Source organism: Vanellus vanellus (genome assembly GCF_965231255.1).
Source record: "Vanellus vanellus genome assembly, chromosome: 3".
In the NCBI taxonomy this organism is placed as follows: Eukaryota; Metazoa; Chordata; class Aves; order Charadriiformes; family Charadriidae; genus Vanellus; species Vanellus vanellus.
Window position 1 is genome coordinate 44,986,496 of NC_138907.1, and position 22,250 is coordinate 45,008,745.

A 22,250-nucleotide genomic window follows, 5' to 3' on the forward strand; every position below is an offset into this window, starting at 1 on the left:
TCACTTTCAGTGTTGCACCACTATATACCAACATGCTGTATTGTCACAACCTGTCAAATCCTGTAGTTCTGTTACAGGGGAGAAGACAAGGGAGATCTCAGCTGCTGAACTGATAAGGGCTCAGGTTTCCTTCTAGTATCATTTGGATTTCAAAGTCTCTCTTCTGCAACTAAACTGTTCAGAACATGAAAAAATGTTCATTAGCAAATATAAAATACACTTCTGTAATTTAAAGAACTAGAACTGTCTTTAAAACCATTAGTAGACAAGAATTGATTGAAAGAAATTCTCTTAGTTCTCAGTTCTCTGAGCTGGTGTATATTCTTCAGATACCAATTTTTCTTGTGTTTTTTTTTTTAACAGGGAGCTGTTAAACATCTCTTGGGAGGATTTCTGAACATACTGACACAAACAGAGTCTAGTTTTCATGGTGAGTTCAAGGTCGAAGTAATTTAAATATTACTTTTCATAACTTAATGTATACACACAAATTTTTAGTTCACAATGCAAATACAAAATAGACAAACACAGGGTTATTTCTGAGCTAGTGGAAATCTGTTAATTAAATACATGTTGGCAGATCTGAAAATGATAGTTGAAATCACAAACCTGGGGTGACAGTGTTAATAAACAATGCTCAGAAAAATAGCACTTATCTTACTGATTGAATTTGACTCCATCACAATGTAAGTTTTTAGTTCAAATTTCTTTGTAACACAGGTCTTAGTGATGTCTTGTTTAAGTTTTACTTCTAAGCAGAAAACAGCTAGCTAATCCAAGAATGTGGAAGCAAAGTAAATGCTTGCCTTAAGGTTGCTCCACAGCAGAAGGTGATGTAAACCCATCCCAGGACTTTGATCTCAGGCTTTGTGGGGAGAGCCTTTGCAATGTAGATGCTATGTTCCCAGACTTCCAGACTCCACTTTGCAAACCTAGGACTAGACTTGCTGTAGCCATCTAGATACAGTCAATGAAATGTCAAATGACAGTATCAGGAAGTACTGTTAGATCTCTCTAGAATTCATATTGCAATCATTACTGCTTCCTGAATTTGAAATGTTTTTGCAAAACACTCTGAATTCTATGTTAATCTTTCCTCATAATAGTATGGAATGTGAATTTTTAAAGCTTTTAAAAAAATCTTTTCAATAATACTAGTCTCCTTATTTTCTAGCATGTCAGATGGTGCTGGTAGACCTATTAGTTTCCTTGATGAGTTCGCAGACGTGTTCAGAAGAGCTAACTCTTCTTCTGAGGATATTTTTGGAGAAGACACCTTGTACAGTATGTATGGAGTAGCACATAGCAAAATTCAGAAGCTTAATGAGAAAAATGAAGCAAAAAGAATCTTTTTCTGTCCAAGTATTTTGGGAAATAAGGAGACTGTAACAGCAACATTTTAACTGATCAGAGCAAATGAAATTTGGCTTTTGAAATAGTTCATTCTCAAAACATGAAAAGGAAATAGGAGACAAGAAAAGAGAGGGTTTTGAAGTGTGTGTTAAAGTTCTGGGAACTCTCTTCAGCACTCCTCTTAAGGAGACTGACATTGTGGTTATGGATGACAGAACACTAATACTGTAAAATTTGAAGTCATTCCTTTAAAGTTATAAAGCATGTTGGTATTTCAGGAATGCTTTACCAGCAGGAATTATTTTCAAAACTGTCTCAAGTTGGCTTGTGGAATGCTGGAATCTACTGCTTGTGTGAATTATATGGCTGAAATACCTATCTGTTGCTTTGTGTGGGACTCTGTAGGGAAAAAAAAAAAAAAGTGGAACGAAATAAAAAAACCTCTGGAGTCTGAAATAGTACCAAATCAAACAAGGAGACACAAGTCAATTTTTCAAAGGTAGATTGCAATAATTGGCGAAGCAACTAGAGAAACATTGTGGCTTAAGGGCTCAGCTAGTTTTGTGACTGATTATGCAGTAACAAAGTGGTGGTCCATGTGTGCATTCTCAACCAGCCTCAAACATGGGGTAAAAGGTGTGGGTTTTTTGTTGAGATATAAGTTAATCTGTTAGCACATAATGAATGTGAGATAAGACTGTGCAATGACCACCTGCTGTGGTTCAGCTGATTCCTAAGTATGGTAACTTGAAGATCGATCTGCCCTGACTGAACCTCCAAAAATGTTAGGCCATAGTCTGTTGAAGTTGCTACTTGATGCCTTGTAAATGTGCGTCAGTTTGGATATGGAAGCTCATCTCTGGGAAAGCACGAATTGGAATTTAAATGAGGAGTGGGGTTCTGTTTAGTTAAATGACACTTGACTATGTGGTGTAAACAGTTTTTATTTTTTTCTCATTTGTTTGGTTTATATCTTCTAGGAGATACTACTCAAGGGTGTATTGAAGATTATAGAAACTAATATTTATATGAACCCATTACAGTACCTTGCCTTCCCTCTGCTACATGGTACAAATTTGAGTAGCAGTTCTTCACAAAAGTCTGCTAGCACTTCCAGCAACAAAACTGCCGGACTATTAAAAAGAGCAAAATTTTCACAGAGTAAGAAAGAGGCAGATGGTGAAAACTTGAGTCACCAGCTGCTTTCTTCCTGGCATGTAGCCCCAATTCACTTGCCTTTAGTTGGACAGAACTGTTGGCCACACATGTCTGAAGGCTTCAGTGTCTCACTGTGGTTTCATCTGGAGTGTGCTCATGAAATGGAAAATTCAACAGAAAGGGGGAAAAAAATCAAGAGAAGAAGCAGACTGGTAGCTGTAAGAGAGAACAGTTTTGACAGCACAGGTGAGGATGTAGTACTTCCTGTTTCTATTTTGGTAGCACTGAAGGATTCTGGTTACAAGTATTACTAACTGATATATCAAAAAGGCTGGATTTCATCTTATGATGGATATTAAAAAGGAGTGGTAGTCTTTCTGATGGTTTTGGGGTGGGTGTTTTTTTTTTTTTTTTGAGTACTGTATCATATATTTAAAGATAAAACATTTCCAGCCTTAGCCCTTAAGTTAGATTAATGCTCATTTCCTTAAAAATTTAGTATTCTCATTGAATTTGTAACTTCAGTAAAATGTCTTTATGTTACTTAATGTTATGCTGAAGAAAATAGTAAATGCTGCAGCTGAAAGGTCATGGGAAAAGACTTCTCTCAAATTTATTTGGTCTCATGTATTGATGTAGCAAGTAGCTCTTTGTGTTCTTTAATAATGAACTAGTAGATCTTTGATTTAGGATTTAAACATTTGAACTCTTAACTAAAAGATGCTCTGAATCCATCAAGTCAGAGCCTGAGGTTGACTAGATATAAATCCTCTAACTTTCCGTCTGTGTGTGCATGCCAATGTAAATGTCAATAGGTGTACAACATTTCTGTTTATGCTTTTGTAGAGTCCCACCTGCCCCCAAACTACTTTGAGCAGATTGTAGGAGGAAAATTTCCTTAAGTTATTTAAAATGCCTCCCAATCACAACATTTGGAATACCTTTTACTATAACTTTTTTCTTTTTTTTTACTGTATTTGAATAAAAGGGGGGAAACCCAACCCTGAGTCTTGGAACGCACTAGAGCTGCTTTTGTTAGAAGGTCTGTGCTTTTACTTGTTGAAGTAAAAATATTGAATGGAAGGTCATGCTTAAAGGGTAGCATGATTTGTGAAGATAAAGAAGACTTCTTGGTGTGTACCAAGACTGCTAATTCAATGTAGGAATATAATCTGATATGTCATGGCATGTGAAAAGCATCATTGAATTAGAGCGTATTTATGTTTAATGGGTTTACTTGTTTACGAGCAAAAACATGTGAAGTGCTGAGTTAATATCAAGCTCCTTTGTTTCAGTATGAGACCTAGGTCTCTGAAGAGAATTGTACACATTAGTCAGCTCACTTTAAAAAAAAAAAAAAAAAAAACAAAACAAAACAAAAAAAAAAAACAAAAAACAACCCCAACTAACAAACAAAATCAAACAAAATCACAAAAAAAAAACCCCAACTAAATAAAAAACAATTCTCTGCAGTATCTGAACTATTTCTTTTCACACTTGGTAGCTGGTAGGACAGGCATTGTTGTTGTGTTGTATTGTAATTGTGTATAAACATGTTTATATTTCTAGAAGAAACAAAGTCTGTAGGAATGGAATACCTAAGCCTGGGAGATAAACTTGTTGAAGATGGCTGTATTCATATACTTTCACTGGGTTCCAAAGCATTGATGATACAAGTCTGGGCAGACTTGAACACTGGAGCATTCATATTTCGGTATGGTGTATTAGTCTGAAAGCAGTCTTGTGAACATATGTGGTGTTACTTCTAGTAGCAGCTTGCAGAGAATACTGGTGGAGAGTAGAGAACTGATTTTTATAGTAGAGTCATCTTGTACACTGATGGCGACATCTAGATTATTGCATAAAGACCTGCAGGATTACTTGCTTAAAATGTTAGTCTCTGGTGTTGCATGTTTCATGTAGTCATATATAAATAATTACCCAAAGTAAGATGCAAGATTGGTCATAAACATAATGTAATGCAAGGTAGCAGTTCAAGTATTAATGAAATGACAGGATTAATGTGTGAAGATAAGCAAGAGCTTTTGTAGCTGTAGGTTTTCACACCTCAGGTGTGAAAATTGCTGTTATTTAATACTTACCACAACAATCTTGGTTTTAATCTTCTGAACATATTTTAGCCCTAACTTAGTTCTCGTAAGTAGTGTATCCTTGAATTGGGTCTAAAGCTGAAAATTTAGAACATTTTATTTCAGTGTTCAAAGCACATGCATTTTTTTGATAAACTGAACTTCTTTGTAAAATAGAGTTAATCTTATCTGAAATGTAAGCAGGTTCATGCAAACAAGTTTAAGTTAAAATTGTAATGTGAGGATTTTCCTAGCTTATGTTGAGCACTCTAAATATAGCATTGTGATTTAAAAAAAAAAAAAGTGTTAAAAGTTAAGGAATGCAATCTCAAAGTGACTGCGGCCAAAAAATTGCAGATTTGGGGTTTAAAATGCAAATTTGAAAACAAACACACACTTGTTCTTCCTCTTCTGTTGTTTTCATAGTATGTGCATGGATCCAAATGATGACATGAAAGCTGGTCTGCTGGCACAGGCTGAATCTCCAGAGAATGTTTTCCTTGTGGGCAGGTGGCAACATTTGGCAATAACGTATCTGCAGCAGCCAGAAGGCAAGAAAAATATCCATGGAAAGCTGTTGCTGTGGGTTTCTGGTCAGAGGTAAAGTATATGTTAGTTGCACCTAGATACTTAGCTTCTTCAAAAGATGTTCTGTGGTAGGAAAACATCTGCATTATTTTGGCACAAGCTGAAGTTATGGTTGAGTATTCTTCTGGGGGTAGGAGAGGGGTGTCTTACGCTGCTATGAATTCCCTAGAAATATCCAGAGTGGTATTGATTGTTCTGGGAATCTTCAGTTCATACTGTAGACCAATGAAGACATCAGTGTTTTTCTTCATCACAAATAAGTGAAAGACTTAACTGCTATATGATTTTGAGTAAGATCCAAAAAAAGCTATGGCATGAAGTTAGCAGTAAGCATAATGTCTCTGGTTAAGTTAAGTTAAGAATCAGAACTAAGGAGGTATATTTCAGGTACTGGCAATACTGTTGAAAGTAGGAATGAAGAGGTGATGGAGAGAAGGCAGCCATTTCTCTCTGCTGAGAGAAATGGAGAGAGGAGAAGCTAAAAGAAAATTCAGACAAGATCTGAACTGGCAGTGGGAAGTATTACTTTTTTCCACTGAAAACTTAAGGTCTGTGCTCCTAAATGAAGTACCTGATGCTAGATTGGGTAGACCTGCACCTGCATGAAATATTGGCTAGAGAAAAAGGAATTTATTAAATACCACAGTTTTTATCCTGTATTCCTAAACTCCAGACTATGAAGACTTCCTTTGTGTCGCAAATAGGAAGCAGGTGGTCAAATTGCTATGTGGTAAAACAGTTAGATGTATCACAAAAAATTCTTTTACTCCTTCAGAATTTGGTCAGTAAATAAGCAATGTTAAAGACATTCCTAAAATTATATCTGGGGAAAAAAAGCTGTTGCACCATTTTTCTTCCTGCGGTTAAACCTGGAATTGTAAAGGATAATACTTGTTTCACTTTGTTCTTGAAACTACATGGAGATAATTTTTAAGCAACTTGGATTTCCTCCCCTACATTGTTCAGTCTGTGATATGCAATAAAGTCCAAATATGGACATATAGGGGAAACTAAAAATACTGTAATGTCCTGCTTATGTGCAGTTAACGAGGCCACTCTATATATAGTGTTAGTTGCCAATTTGCTAGTAGTTAGGCTCTTCCGGAAAGCTTCAGATGACCTTTACAGTCCAATTGGGCTGCTTATGTAAATGCATATAAGGTTAATTGGTTGCTTTCTGAAAACATCAGGCTTATTGCTCGTGGCTATACAGCACACTAACTCTGACAATGTTCACTGGTATAAGCAAATCCTCAACATGATATTTTCCAGCATACATGAACCACAGTTTTCATGATATGCATTAGCATATTCAAAGGCCTTTGACTTTTTAGGAATAGTAGAAATTCTTGAAAAACTGTGGTATTTTACAATTGTGTATAGTGTTATGTACAGTTTCTTCTTTGAGGTCAGAAGGGACGAGAAAGGAATTTCAAATCTAGGAAATCTTGACTGTACGGCAACCCTAGTTGGGACTGTGTTCCTCTGTTCTGTGGAGTATTTGAACACATACTATGTTCAAATGCCACTGAGTTTTAAGGTGCCTAGAAGTTGAAGATGGCTTTAGTAATTTAATGTTGACAACAGCATGGCTTCTAATCTACTAAATATTAAATCTATTTTAAGTCCAAGCTGAATACCTTAGATAGCAATTTTGATCATTTCTTAATATTTAAACTTGTTTCTTTATATGTATTTTTAGGAAATGTGAGATTAATTTAGATTATGCGCTACCAAGGAAATCAAGTTTATCATCTGACAGTAATAAAACATTTTGTATGATTGGCCATTGTACGTCATCTCAAGAAGAATTGCTTCGATTGTCGGGTAGATGGGATCTTGGAAATCTGCTTCTATTTAATGGTATTTTTGTATGCTTTTTGCTTGAATAAGTCATCTTTCCCTCTTCCCCCTCCAAGATCAAAAGCTTAATTTGATTTTTTTAATGTGCCAGGCTTTTACAGTAAAAGCAACAATACATTCTTAACCAGCATAATATATCAGGGAGAAAGTAGGCAAATGTTTCAGTATTGGGTACTTCCTAATGTGTCTTTCTGTCAGTATTCTCTTGCTTTCTTTTTAGTGCTGTAATTGGTAATTCCAGTTACTTTAGTGTTTCTTTAAATTCCTTTAAATAATACATTTGGGTAGGAGATGGAGAGATGGTGGTACTTGCTCTGGCTTTGTCTTTGTGTGTGGTTTTTTTTTTTTTTTTCCTAAGCAGTCAGTCTCTTCTGGTTGGAAAATTGATTTCACTTACCTGCTTCTAAACTACTAGTTTCAAATTAATTAAAGCATTTTATAAAGTAAACAAAATCTCAACCAATGAATACTGAGTTAAACACGCTTATTTCTGAAACTGCTGATGTTGATTTACAGTTTTCTTGGATATGTAATTATCCTTCCTGCTTGGAAATTTTTGTCCAGGACTTCTGTGTCCTGTCCCTGCAGATCATCATCTGGCACTTCATGTGCAGTGGCCCAGTCAGGACTACTACACAAAGTGAAATTGGTTTGCCAGGGTGTGTGGTGCTTGCAGGTGTTCTGCGTGTGGATATAGTGTATTTGTGCGGGCCATAGGTGAGATGCTTTTCATAGATGTAAGCTCTACCTGGTGAATCTACATGGTCCGATTGCTATGTACCATGTGCCAGCATAGTGGTGTATCTGGAGAGCACTGGATTTACTGCTATACAGTTTTCATGCACCTGTACATCAGACTTGGGTCCTTCTGGATGCCTCTTTTGAATTTGCATTCTCACAAACAGATGGCCTGAGATGTGCTGTCCAGAAAGGGGAGGAAGGTTCACTTGGCCTTCTACTTCCTACGTGTTTGTTTTTTTTTTTTTCCTCCCTGTTGTAGTGAGCTTTTATTGTTGAATCTTTCTCAGTCACTCTACCCGGCTCTCCATGATATTGTAGCACGTTGTGGCTATCTGTAATCTTGCTGTGCTTTGAAAACTTTGAGGAGGCTTGGATAGATGACTTTTCAATTTTAAAAAGTGTAATAGATTATTCAGAGCTGTTGGTCTTCAGTTCATGCAGATCACTTTCCTGACTTGGTTTCACTTGCTAATAGCAAGCATGGGACTGTACTGATTGTTTTTCAACAGTAGGGCCTACAAGGAAGATCACTGGTTGTTTTTTTTGCAAAGTCTCTGATGCAGTCTACTAGCCAATGTTTGGATTATGCTTCATCTTATACTAAAGAGTTAACAGCTGCTTTTCTGGATTTTAGGTGCAAAGATTGGACCAGAGGAAGCGTTTTACTTATACACATGTGGGCCAGACTTCACATCTGTAATGCCTTGTAAATATGGCAAAACATTGACTGATTGCTCTAAGTACATAAGTAAAGAGATTCTACAATGTGAACAAATTAAGGAGCTCTTCATGGCAAAAAAGGAAGTGGATGTTGGGCCTTTAATTGTAAGTTTCTACTTTAAAAAAGGTTCTTAATCTCTTAGAACTGATTAAGAAACTGGAAACACATGTCCTGCTGTCTCTGAAAGTGCTTTACCTTCTCAAAGCAGGCAGGAGCAAATCCAATTCTCATTAAAATCACTGCAGGGTTCTTCCCACTTATTTCAATGGGAGTTGAACTCCACACAGGGTGGCCGTTTCACTTTGCTTTAGGTTGGATTCTGATGACTTCCAGATGTTCCAGTGTCTCTAATACTGCATATTTAATCTGTCAGATAAGCAGACACCTCCAAATGCCCTAGGATGAAAAAGTAGCTCTTCTCTCCATTAGCGTAAAGGTAGCCAAGTACAGCTTAGTTAACCTTGTAACATTAAAACGGAGAGAAGAGGAGAAAGGAGGATTTATCTGGCTTTAACAGGAAGCAAAAGACTTCATACCAATTCTTTGATGTTTTGGAGGGCCTGAGTTTGCATCAAGTTTGGCTGAAAAGTCCTTTTCCAGCTGGCAGATCTTGGCTTTTCTCATCTTTCTTGACTGAAACAGCCATGCCAGATGCAGGTGTAAATATAGCTACACTAGAAAAAGAATAAAATAAAGCTTTCTTATCAGTGTATTGGTGGAGCCTGCTATATTTGGGGAATTGTCTTCTTGTGCTGCTAATTCCTGCTGTATGAGTTGTTTCCACTAGAGGGAATTTTCTGATCTCCTTCTACAGCAGCTCCGTAACTGTAGGCAAAGGGTCATTCTGTCTGGATGTGATCCTTGTAAGTAATGGTACTACATTTTGAATAGGTTAAGAAGGAATGAATGGAATAAGTAAAAAGCCTAACAAATCAGTCATGCAACTCTTAAGCTTCTTTTGCCTTACAAAACACCAAGTAACTAGACCTATGTGCTCAGGTGATGAATTAACCTCTGTACTTTTGCATAGAATGCAAATGCCTTAAGTGTAATTATTTCTCTATTTTAAATAACATCCCAAATATGACCATTTTACATTTTCTGTGAACATGGGTTGGTTACTTTCCATAGGAGCTTTGATTTTGGTCTGTGTCTTTTCATCAGTAATGAAACATCTTCTCCTTTTATGACAACGCTGATTAAAGGATAGACTTAAAACAAAAAATGGAGAATTTAGTTAAAAAATAGCAGCTAACTTTGTATTTTGGACTTACCACTTCAGAAGGGGAAGAAATTTGCCCAATACTTCTGTATGCTCATTTTCTTTTACATTTATCAGTAACTTTGTTTTTATGCAAAATATTTTTAATTCTTCAGGTAATAAGAGGGGTATCCTTGGTGGAATTCTCTTAGTGTTTTCTTAACTTTCTATGCTGTAGCTATTGTGTATATTTGCAGACATTTCAGAATTCTCTTGCTTTTCTGTGCACGTGCATCCACATGAACCTTAAGAGCATGCTAACAGTAAAGTAGAAATGAACTGCTAAAGTTGCTGCTATTTGCTGTTAGGTGGCTTTTGTGTGTGGCTTTTTGTGGTTTGGGGTTGATATTTTTTTTTTTCTTTTATTGCTAAACTTTCTTGACAAAACTCAAACTTTTCTTGTTTCAGGAGAGTCTTGCTGTTGTTTATACCACGTGTTGCCCTGGTCAGTACACCATATATGAACCTGTTATTAGACTGAAAGGTCAAGTGAAAACTGTACCTTCTCAGAGACCTTTCAGTTCAAAAGAAGTTCAGAGCAATGTATTGGACTCTCATCACCTAAAAACACTTCAGCCTGTTGAATATAAAACTCTTCAGGGTATACTACATGAAATTGGAGGAACTGGTGCATTTGTTTTCCTCTTTGCTAGGGTAAGAGGGCTGGAGGAGGGGTGTGCATGTATGTGTCCTCCCATATAAAATTTTTTTGGTTCTTGGGTAGAAAAATCACATATTCTAGCTGCCTTGCTCCAGTCTACATGTGATTTCTTTTCTCTTAAAGAAAATTTGTGGAAATTATCTGTGGAGTAACACAGACTGCATCATGCAGGTTGTCTTAAATTGGAAACTTAGTTATAGTTCTATTATGTAATGTTTTTTATAATATTACTAATATGTAAAATGTGGTGTTACATTCTGATTTAGAGAAGGGGCTTCTAAATGTCAAAAGAGATTATTTTTAGGAGTATTGTAGAACTGATTGTATTTTTGGTCTCTGATTTTTAAAGGCACTTAAATTCATTGCATATCTTTAACGCTTTAAACACAGGATATTCACAATGCAAGGATGAATAAATGTAAAACTACATAGTGTGCAGAGCTTTAATTTTGTCTAATAAATATTGAGAAGTTTTCAGATAATTGTGCAGCCATGTTCAAAGGCTTATCCTGTATAAGAAAAACCATAATTTCAAAAATATTAAGACTACAAGCCTAACTGCTTAACTGTGACCTTTAGGTGGAGGCTACTGTTTGTGCTCGGAGTCTCTGAAGTACTGCAGTTAATTCAAAATACTAATGTAGGCCTAAAACTTGTTTGTTTTGTACATGTCTGGTAATGGTAGCATTCTGAAAGGTGTGTGGAGAATAACCAATGCACATTAGACTAGAACCAGTAAGGTGTTCAGAATTGTGGTTATGAAGACACTGCTTGCTGCAATTTCAACATTGATACTGAAACCTGAGGAGAAAAATCCTTATTCATGTTATTGTATTATGTAAATTTATGTATGTGCTACAAATCCTGCATCAGTAAAGCAAGCAAACAATAGATCAGCTGTCAGACAATATGGGTATACATACATATAACTAAGTACAGCAGAATTAATTGGTACACAGCAAGGGAGCCTATAGGAAAACTGAAGTTCTGTTCATGTGAGATTTCATTCCTGTATGTTTTTGGTAAAAATACTATTTGCTCTTGGGATTCAAGAATTGTAGGAAGCAGAGTGAAGGATGGGTCATGGTCTTTATCTATCAAATATCTTGTCTCTTTATGGACAAAATAAAACTTCAATGTTTGATACTTCCAGATAGAGATAGTCTAGAAGTTCAGAAACCTTAATTTAAAGCTTTCCTTAAATGTTTTGGAAATGTACTTTTCCAGGGCAAACAACATAATTTATTCTTATTAGCGGCTTATGTATTTCATGACCTTGTGACTTTGTAGTATAGCAAGAATAAGTTGGTGCCTTCTACTTAAATGTTATTTAGAACAGATTTTTTTTTTTTCTTAAAAAGGGGTTCTTGAAATGAGATTTTCTTAGCAGATTGTAATTTAGCACAGTAGGAATTACCACTTCAGATGTAATATCTGCATGTACACACATAGGCAAAAATGAAGGTTATGTAAACAACCTCAAAATCTTTAAAATGGATTTAATCCAGAAGTTATGATTTAAGATTGCAACAAGGTATTTTTAAAACTTTCTTCTAAATGTTTTATTTAAACTGTTTTATTAAATTTGCCTTTTCTTCAGGTTGTAGAGATTAGCAGCTGTGAAGACACTCAAGCTTTAGCACTACAACTTATACTATCTTTAACAAAATACAATCAACAGAGAATACAGGAGATGGACAATTGTAATGGTTACTCTATGATCCATCGAGTGTTAATCAAACCAAAATGCGTTGTTGGATTTTGCATGCTGAAGGTAGAGTGCTCCTTAAACCTGATATTTTGTCTGATGTTAGCACAAATTTAGAAATGTCTCTGAATTTAATTCTACATTTGAAGCTGTCTTCACAAAGGCAGAACAATGATTTGGGACAAGTTCGGTTTGGGAGTGTTTTGCCTTGAACTAGAAACTCCTGATAGGTAAGAGGAGAAAAAGGAAGTGTTGAAAGACCCTGATTTCGGAAGAGATGGGGTGGGCAGGAAAAGCAACTTTGTTTCTCTTGAGAGGAAAGATTAAACTCTTAAGTAATTAATAAAAATATTTGAGTGCTCTTAAATCTTAAAAATAAATAAATAAAAATATCTTGTACTGGTGTTATAAGAATGAAGCTTCTTAAATGCCTCCAGAGGAGTTACTAAACTCAGTAACTATTTAGATATATGCCTTCCCTATCAAGAGTTTGTCTCTTTAAAGACTTTTTTGAGAAGTTGGATAGGATAACCGTATTGCTTGTGCTTATAATATTCAAAAGAATTTTCCCCCTTTTTTAAGACCCTCCTTGAAGGATGCTGCAGTGATGAGATTCTCTATATAAATGAAAACGGGCAATTCATGCTTGACACAGATTCTACTGCAGTTATCCAAGATGTTCAATTGTTAGAAAAGCTGCTGCTTGACTGGAAGATATGGTCTAAAGCCAAGGTAATCACTTTAATTTTGGGAAGACTTTTAGGTCTAGAAGTCAATTATTTTTTTTTTTAAAGTGATGAAGTATTATGAGGTCTGAAGTGAATTTCTCCAGTTAGATGTCAGTAATTACTAAAATTTTCTAAAATCAATGATCCTTATTTTTCTCTGAATGCTGGTAGTAGCATCAAGCTCCCATTATCAATGATGCAGGTAGCCTTAATGTGTATTACATTCTGTAAATATAGTGTATGTAAACGACATTTAGTTGAATGGATTCATTTTTTAGGGAAACTTAAGACTGAGGAAGACCTGCTTCCATATGGAGCTAAACTGTTGAAAATAACCATCCAGTGTTAATATAGCAAAGAGCACACAAAACTAATTTTAGACAAATATTTTTTTTTGCAGCTTAATCATTAAAGTAAGCTTAATTTTGTATAAGCATAACTTCTAATACTTTCTAGTTCTGACCTGACCATTTGCATTCACTTAGTCTTTTTCTTAGGTGCAAAACTAATACAACTTGGTTATGTCCCCAAACTGTTTGGTGTTTTTTTTTATTCTTACCATGTAGACTTAGAAATATATTTTTGAAGCCATGTTCCTGTTTTTTGTTTTTCAGCAAGGTGTTTGGGAAACCCTGTTAGCAGCTCTAGAAATCCTTATCAGAGCTAACCATCACCAACAGATGTTTAACATTAAACAGCTGTTGAAAGCTCAAGTGGTACATCACTTCCTGTTAACTTGTCAGGTTCTGCAGGTACTTCCACTCTGTAATCCTACTTTGTGCTTGGCAAATACTCAGTTTTACTTGGGGGGGAGGGGGGGGGGGGGATGGTGAGCAGGGAAAGAGACTGAATGCTGTAGAAAAAACTACTTCAGTAGACTGTCCTCTGTGCTTCCAGACCCCTTTATCTTCTTCAACAGGCATTGTTGCTGTAAACTGATAGAGTTCCCTGCTGGATGCTCTATTTACTGCTGAGCAGAAGGGGCAAGAGGTTTTAACCATCTGATACTGTTTGAAAACCTAAAACCTAGGCACTAGGATACTTGCACAATCTGTACATGAGTAGGAACTTAAATGATCTGACCCTTTGATAAAGACCTGTCTCTTAGTAGTTCAAGTCTTCATTACTGAAAAACATAGTTTCTGCTCCCTGCACAGTGTCTATCCTGTTTTCTCACCAGAGCTAATAGGGGCAACCAGCCTGTAGTGCTCAGTCTGAGCACTCCTCAACATTTTAATCCAGTAGTAGCTTCCTCCATGGCATGGAGATAACTGTTCTAAAAAGTACTTAGGGGAGCACTTCAGCTCTTTGATAGACACTTCTTAGGAGCATGATTTTGAAATGGTTTCCTGCTTATAGTACGTATCTGTTTATGAAAATATGTATTGTAATCCCTTTTTTTCTACGCTGTATTTTGTCTTGCATTCCTCTTTATTCTGAGTTTCTCTAACACATGAAATGCATTTGTTTTCTCTCTCAAAGATTTTTTTTAAAAATGTCTTTTAATCATTTTCATGGCTGTAAATTTTGAATTTTTTCATTTTTATGTGATATTCCCTACTTTTGGAACTTGTTAGTGATATAGTTAACTCTTAAAATTGTATATTAATGTAAATGCATAGATACAGAATGTTGCATAGTATTTTCCCTGTCTCTTGCACATGAGGACAAACACCAATATACATTTCTACTGGGGAAAAAATTAATTTCTTAGTTTAAAACTACTCAAATTGGCTAACAATGATTTGATAATTTTTGGGGAATGATAGAATGGAAGATAAAACTGTATAAACCATTCTCTTTTAATACAGTAGTCTCGGTTAAGGTGCTTGGGTACCAAAAAAAAGTGGTGAAACTTAGAGAAGTTAGAAACAAGTTAATTACCATGCTCACATTACAGGGAGGTTTCCCATAACCTCCATGCTTGAAGTCCTGTTCGAAAAAATATTGTTCAGTTAATAGATATTTTTTTTCAAATAGTCATTGTCAAACTATATAGAATGCTTGATCAAGCAGAAATTATAAATATAACTATCAATGAAATCTCAAATGTGTATGTTCATAAAAATGGCTATTGAAGTGGAAATACAGAAAACCTGGTGTGTTACTATTCAGAAAGTTCTTAATATGTTTGAAATGTTTGTATTGGCAACTATTTTAATTTCTCTACAGATATGTAATACAATGACAGTAACTACACTTTGGTGATTCATGTACTAAGGCTCCAGCATTTCAACTCAGAGTAGTACAGTATGCAAAAAATCTTAATTTTCTGAAAAGAAACTTGCATAACATCCACAATATTTTGTTTGTGCCTGAATTTTGAATGTGCTGGACTTGGGTTACATTGAGTAGGCCTATATTAAAGAATACAGGCCTTATTACGTAAGCTTTTTTCTTGTCTGTTCTACTACAGCATGACAATTTAAAAAAACAAACAAACAAACAAAAAATTTCTCTCAAATGAAAAATACAAATAACTTACAGTTGTACTGCTCTTTGTTTCTAGGAGCATAAAGAAGGGCACCTTGCATCACTACCTCGGGAGGTTTGCAGGTCATTTGTGAAAATAATAGAAGAAGTGCTTGGATCTCCCCCAGACCTGGAATTGCTGACACTGGTCTTCAATTTCCTCTTAGCAGTTCACCCTCCCACTAATACATACGTTTGTCACAATCCTACCAACTTCTACTTTTCCCTGCACATAGGTAGATATGTAACATTTAACTAGAAATAAACTATAAGAAAAAATATAGTATAAATTAATATCTAAAAACACCTCTCAAATTACTATTCTATGAATATATTCTTTGATTGCTATATTGTAACACCTATATATTTAAAAATAATTGAACTGTTGTGACTCAGTAAAGTAGAAGTAGTTTTACGGTACTGAGAGACATTATACTAGGCTTTGTTTGCTTGGCTTACTTTGAGAGCATCCTTAGGTCTACAGCCAAAGATTGTCTCTCTGGTGGTTATGTCTTTAAAGAAAGTTAAAGTTTGATGCTTCTAAATGGAATCCATGACACTAGCTGCCTGTATGGGCACATTTGCCTGTGGGCAAACCTTAGAGAGAAACGTCTAACTTACATGTAAATGAAGCTTCTTCAGAAGCATGTGTATATGGGTCTGTCTCCCTCTCTACTTTCTTGTTTCCTGTTACTGAATTCCTAGAAAAATAAAAAGGCCTGGGGAGCATTTCTAGCAAATGATCAGTTGCACTGCAAGATGCCATTGGCAGGCACCATCAGTGCATTGCAAACAAGTTAAAGTATACCTATGAGTCTTGAGGGATGCAGATCTAGGTCAGCAGCTGTCTTTAATAGATCTGTGCTCGATGATCACTTTGGCAGAATGAGTGATATGAGCTTTAAAAATTCTTTCTTGTTCTTTTAAAAAATGAGAAACTGGTAGATGTATAGTTCAGGCTTTAATATTAGCATTGTACAGCCTGAGCCATAACTTCTGTAAACATGGAAAGCATCATGAAAGTTTGAAATGTTTTCTGCTTTTGCAGATGCCTGTGTACCTCCAGGTTTAGTAATCAGTTTCAAAAGCAATACAGTTGTATTTATCTGTATCTGTCCTCTAATACTAATAGATCTAAAATTCTGAGTAAGACTAGAATGTACTTTCTGATACCTTGAGCCTTATTAGATGAACCTGTTTGAGACAAGTCACCTGGTTTTGACATGGCAAGTCGAAGTTATTACTGCTTGTGTGCCTGCAAGGACCATCTTTAAATATAGTTATTACTTTAGAACACCATAATATTTTCAGTGTTCTGAAGTAAATTTTACAGGTATATCACTAAAACATAAAATTGGTCTCGTATGCTTTTTCTCAGATGCTTGTGAGTAGAGCACTTATTAGCTTCCAGTCATCAGCTTAAAACGTAACCTGACTACTGTAAGTCTAAATATATCAAGAATGCAAACTTAAAAAGCTTTTACGTAACTTTTCCCCTTGTCTTTTCTTTCTAGATGGCAAAATTTTTCAGGAGAAAGTTGAATCACTTATGTACCTGAGAAATTCCAGCAGTGGTGGGAAGTCAATAGACAGTTCTGCATTTGTGATTACAACTCCAACTGGATTTACAGCTTTACCATTGGAAGGTAAAACAATGCTAGGCAGGCAAGCACATTAAGAGACAGTTCTTTGGCAGATGACTAGAGTGCCTTAAAGTGTTACTCTCCTGCAGATATTTCTTAGAAAGCTCCCTCTGCCCCTTGGAGCTTGATGCCTGAAACGGCAGAGTAAGGAGGATTGAATTAAACATGCTACCTAAACTGCTCTTCATTGTCCAGTTGAGACAAATTGCCACACTGATGGCTCAGGCAGTGAAGTGGACCAGACAGCTGAAGAATTTCATTTGTTAAACAGACCCACTAGAGATGTACGAGTGCCTTAACCAGGCACTAGTTGAAATAGTGAGCCGAAAGCAGCTATTCTATCTGTGCAAAAAGGATTAAGCTGATGCTTTTCTTTGTGCATAATTGTTAACATGCATCTAAATATAGTATTAGAGTATTGGCATTTAGTTATACTGCAGGTATACTGTTCCTACATGATAGAGGATAGGAAAGTATATCTTATAAAGAACAACTTATACCTTGGCTATATAAATTAAAACTGAATAGTTTTCTAGAAACACTCTCATTATATAGTATGCTAAACAAGTCGACGTCTATAAAGGTAACTGCTTTAATCAGTTTTGAATTCCTTTGCTATAGATGCTGAAATACTGTGAAGTTATTAGTTCAAGCTGGTAACTTTTTTCAGTCGGCCTGCTGTCAGCATGGTGTTTTTTGCATCATTATTGGAGGATATTTTTAATCATACTTTTTAGATTTGTGTAGGCAATCAACAAATATAACCTGTAAAATGAAAGCTAAAACATATAACTCATGCCTAAGCCTTTATTTAAGCTTGTTGACAATGAGAAAGAAATTCTAAATAAAAATGCATAATCTAAGCAAGTTTACCAGTATATACAAAATAGGAGTGGAAAGAAATTACTCTGGTCTCTAACGCCGTTGCTATATATTTCAGATCATGTATGACTTAGCTATATTCTTTGTATCCCCAATGTAATACCTTTTAGGAATGATGTCTTATTGCTACTTTACTTAGGAAAAGTAAATTGAATCTTCCAGCACTACGTCAGTTGAAAAGGTGTTGGTTAAGTGTCTTTCAGTAAAAGCAGTGATATGAAGAGCAGACCACAGTACTAAATTGTGTATGGAATTAGTCATTCTCCCATATGGATTGTATATGAAATCTCATTCTAAACTGAGCACTTTATATCAATAGTACCAACTGTACCAAACTACCAATAGTACTAAATTGTTCTCGAATAAACATTATTCATGTGTGCCAGAGGAATACTCAATGTATTTTTTTGTGAAAATAGGTGTTTGTGTTGTGGTTCTGAATTTGAATTTCTAAATTTAGATAGAATATTTGAAATGGTATGTTTTTTAGATAGCTTGCTACCTGCATGTGCGTTTGCAATTTGTTGCACTACCTGCTAATGTGTGTGCAGGACTAGCTGTTTAGATCCTTCCCGCTATCTAAAGGCTGGCTTGGTCTGGCTGTGTTTCCGCATGTGCGTGTATATATATCTCGCTCAATAAAAAAAATAAATAAATTCCTGATACATCACCATTGCATTAGTACTAACTGGTGCACAGTTTTCAAAATACTTTTGAACGAACAAAAGCTCCTTTTCTGTAGAATAACAGAAAGCTGCTTCTACCAGTCTGGTACACAGACTGCTTTCCCTCTTAAAAATAGATTTTATGAAAGACATGGAATGTGCTCTGAAAGTTTGAATGTTTCAGGTCTGAATATGTGCTTAAAAGGAAGCTCTGTCAAAAATATGCAGTGATTTGTTATAAATCTGAAGTACATGTAAAGCCTTAGTGCTAAGTGACTGGTGAATAGAATTTCAATGTCCTCTAAAACATGTTGGTAGATTGGAGCAACCTGATAGAGCAACCTGCTCTATTTGACCCTGCTTTGAGCAAGGAGGTTGGGCTAGACAATCACCGGAGGTGCTGTTCACCCTCAATGATTTTGTGATTCTGTTTAAATTCCTGCTAAGAGTTAGTTGAGAGGTTCATAATGTAAATCCAGAAACTCAGTATATATGCAGGAGTTATTTTTCACTTCATCTTTCGGATTTGTGACTTAAATACATGGCTGTGTAATAGTTTATTATCTTTACTTGATTGGCCAAATCTGAGCTATGCCAGGTGTTGAATCAGTTATGCCACATAAAATTAGCTTGGGTCATCACTGAGTTAAATGTATGTGGAGCATAACATTGAGCGAAAAGCTTGTTTCTGGTGTAAAAGGAATGCTAAAGATCTCCTTATTTCTCTAGAGAACACTGCCAAGGCTAGCATACAGCAGAAGATAAGCTCTCAGGCACCTAAAAGGCTTTGCAAAAGCTTACCAGCATCTCCTACTTCTTCACCTCAAGCTCATCAAAAAAGACTAACTGAAAGAATGGGAAGGAGCATTGATGACCTGCAGATTATTGGCAAGTGTGACTACATTGATCTCCAGGGTAAAACTGGTTTTGTAGGAAGTTCTGAAACCATAAAGAGAGTACAAGAACAACTCTTTCTTAGCAGTTGTGAGTCCGCAAAAACAGTTTGTGACTCAGAGTTAACATCTGCTGAAACATTTGAAGATTTTGTAAAAGAAGAATTACCTGAAAATGCATTTGAAGGTAAAGAAGCAGACACAGACCCAAAATGTAATGAAGGTGGTGGTTCTGCAGCTGAGCCATCGCTACGTCGTCCAGACAATCTGAAAGGGCTGCCTTCATTTCAGAAGAGTCAGAGTAATTTTGCAGGGTTGGGCTTAGCATTTTCTGTTCATGGAGGATCATCAGCCATTGCTCGGTGGCCAAGCTTTGCTGACAAGAGTATAATTCCTGAAGACTGGGAGGGTCTCGCTTTTTCTTCATCTAATGAGGATACCCAAAAACCATCTGAAAGCCCTGATGACAGGTAAGCAGATAAACAAAATAGTAAATTAGTAATAGCTCAGCTGAGATTTAATTTCACAGTTCTTGGTCTTGATTACTATTCTGCAAAAATTGGAGACCTGAAAATTAAGGGAATGATTTCAATGGCTGTCATAAACCAATTCATTAAGCTTTTAGTCTATAGAATTGCATTGCTTCAATTTTTGCATTATTTGCATTGCAAACTTTAAAAATCAGGTATTTTGTAATCTACAGTAGGGTTAGGAACTTGTTATGCTAGCTCACAGAAAATCTCAAGCAAGTAGTTCTGGTTGGATTATCCTTTCTGCTATCTGCCATCCAAAAATAAGTGTTAATGAAGAGTGGTAATAGGAGTATTGGAAAAATGTTTACCAGATTTCCTCCTCTTGCCCCCTGAGAGTAGCTAACAACTGTGCATTTTTTTAATGTTTCCTGTTGTAGACAACAAATTGTGGTAAAATATATTCCTCTGTTTTCAGATGTACAGAAGACTGTCTTGTGCTTATCTGTTGTGGATTATATGACCTCTTGCGTGGAGTTCTCCTAATCCTACCAGATATCATGCTAGAAGATGTGATGGACAAACTTATCCAACCTGATTATCTTATAGTTCTTGTGAACCACCCATCTCCTCTCATACAACAAGGAGTCATTAAAGTAGGCCTATATAAAATGCTTTCAGCCAAAAAGTTGTGAGCAGGTGTAGTTAACGTGTTGAAAACATGAAGTTTTGTTAATATTTTTTTATTTTGCTTCCTTCAGTTTTCTAGGTTTACTTCTGAGTCTTAAGATATTTTTCTACCCACACAGATTTTAAAAAACAAACAACAAAACCCCAAAACAAAACCACAACAGAAACAGAATCTTTCAATAGATAAATATAGTCTATGATCTAAGCCAGAGTCCTTAAGAGTGTATGACAGTGTTATTGATGTAAATGGAAGCAACAATGCAGAAAGTTGGTGACCTTCTCTTCAACTTTAAACACATGATGCGCTATGTTAAATTAAGGTGCAAGCTAAGTTTTGACTTCTAACACAGTTGATTTTCAGTTTTTGTGTAGATGACTCCCCAGATTTGTGGCCTGAACATGGACTTGAGGCTTCAAAATGTTTTCAGAGACTTTTGTAGTGTTGACAAGGACAATGTTTCTGGATGATAATATTATGTAGATGAAAAACGTTGAGTAGATTTGTATTTGAATTTGAAGAATACATTTATATGGTTTTATTGACAAAATAATACAAAAAATAGTGCATGCACTTGCATTCACACCAAATGCAGCATTTAACAAGTACAAAAAATTTGAATGTATTTGTATATGCATTCTGCAACTGTTATGTGTGTGATTTTCATTTCCCCAAAACTTGACTAAAAACCTAAGAGTTTTCATATTAAAAGGATTAAATCAGCTGTTGGTTGTAACAGGGGCAGTGTAGATTGTTTTTAATCTGGAATCTTAAAAATTTTTATTTCAAACTGTTCAAATTGCAGACAAGAACATAACTTTCAAGGGAATTATAGTAAACATTTAAATCTTACATCATAATTATGCATTTCTTTTTAGTTGTTGGATGCATATTTCAACAGAGCAAGGAGGGAGCAGAAGGAGAAATTCTTAAAGAATCGTGGCTTCTCCTTGCTAGCCAACCAGCTGTACCTTCACCAGGGGACTCAGGAAGTTGTAGAGTGCTTTTTGGAAATGCTCTTTGGCCGCTCTGTTGGCTTGGATGAAGAGTAAGTAATGCTTTGCTTTTGCATCCTGTAACTTAATATTTGAACTAAAAGCAGCACACTTTGGAGGTAAGGATGTGATAGCTTTCTAATTCCTGTTCTCTTCCTAGTAGTTAACAATCATTAAAAAAAGTTCCTTCAAAATTCTTTTGAAATGTTTTGCTTGTAGCTTTATCATTTAAATGTATTAAACTTCTTATGACTATTGTATGGCCCTTAAGCAGTTTGTAAGCAACTTCATCTGATGGGTACTGTCAACTTGGATCTTCTAAACCCTCAGCCCTTCTGAGGGCCTCGGAGGCCTTTGCACTTCAAATGTCCTGTAATCAGTTTAACTCATCCTATTCTTTCTGATCCTACATGAAACTCTGATTTATATCCTTAGAAGTTTTTAGTTGTCACTAGACTTCTGCTACTGGTAGGTGGTTAAGGAAAAAGCTTGTTGCCACAACTCCTTCCTTGGCTTCGCCCTGAGTTTAAATCCCTATTTCCTTGAGCCAAAGAGCCACCTAATATTGACAGGAAAGGAGATTACCTTTAAGCAGACAATTATCTAAGTAAATGGTACTTTTTTTAGAATTAGTCTGACAACTTAATGATTGTACAGGGGGAACATCTAT

General features: G+C 35.8%; 1 protein-coding gene across 1 annotated transcript in view; it reads left to right on the forward strand.

The window, feature by feature from the left end:
* LYST (lysosomal trafficking regulator) overlaps positions 1-22,250 on the forward strand; it is an 85,835-nt gene that overhangs the window by 33,416 nt on the left and 30,169 nt on the right. The window contains exons 10-25 of the mRNA XM_082480606.1: positions 364-430; positions 1,175-1,284; positions 2,334-2,757; positions 4,081-4,225; positions 5,028-5,201; positions 6,892-7,052; positions 8,428-8,618; positions 10,184-10,429; positions 12,037-12,210; positions 12,727-12,876; positions 13,487-13,624; positions 15,382-15,580; positions 16,859-16,990; positions 19,264-19,897; positions 20,376-20,553; positions 21,464-21,633. Coding sequence (XP_082336732.1) covers positions 364-430; positions 1,175-1,284; positions 2,334-2,757; positions 4,081-4,225; positions 5,028-5,201; positions 6,892-7,052; positions 8,428-8,618; positions 10,184-10,429; positions 12,037-12,210; positions 12,727-12,876; positions 13,487-13,624; positions 15,382-15,580; positions 16,859-16,990; positions 19,264-19,897; positions 20,376-20,553; positions 21,464-21,633 — 3,293 coding nt within the window. The remainder of the gene's footprint in view (positions 1-363; positions 431-1,174; positions 1,285-2,333; positions 2,758-4,080; positions 4,226-5,027; positions 5,202-6,891; positions 7,053-8,427; positions 8,619-10,183; positions 10,430-12,036; positions 12,211-12,726; positions 12,877-13,486; positions 13,625-15,381; positions 15,581-16,858; positions 16,991-19,263; positions 19,898-20,375; positions 20,554-21,463; positions 21,634-22,250) is intronic.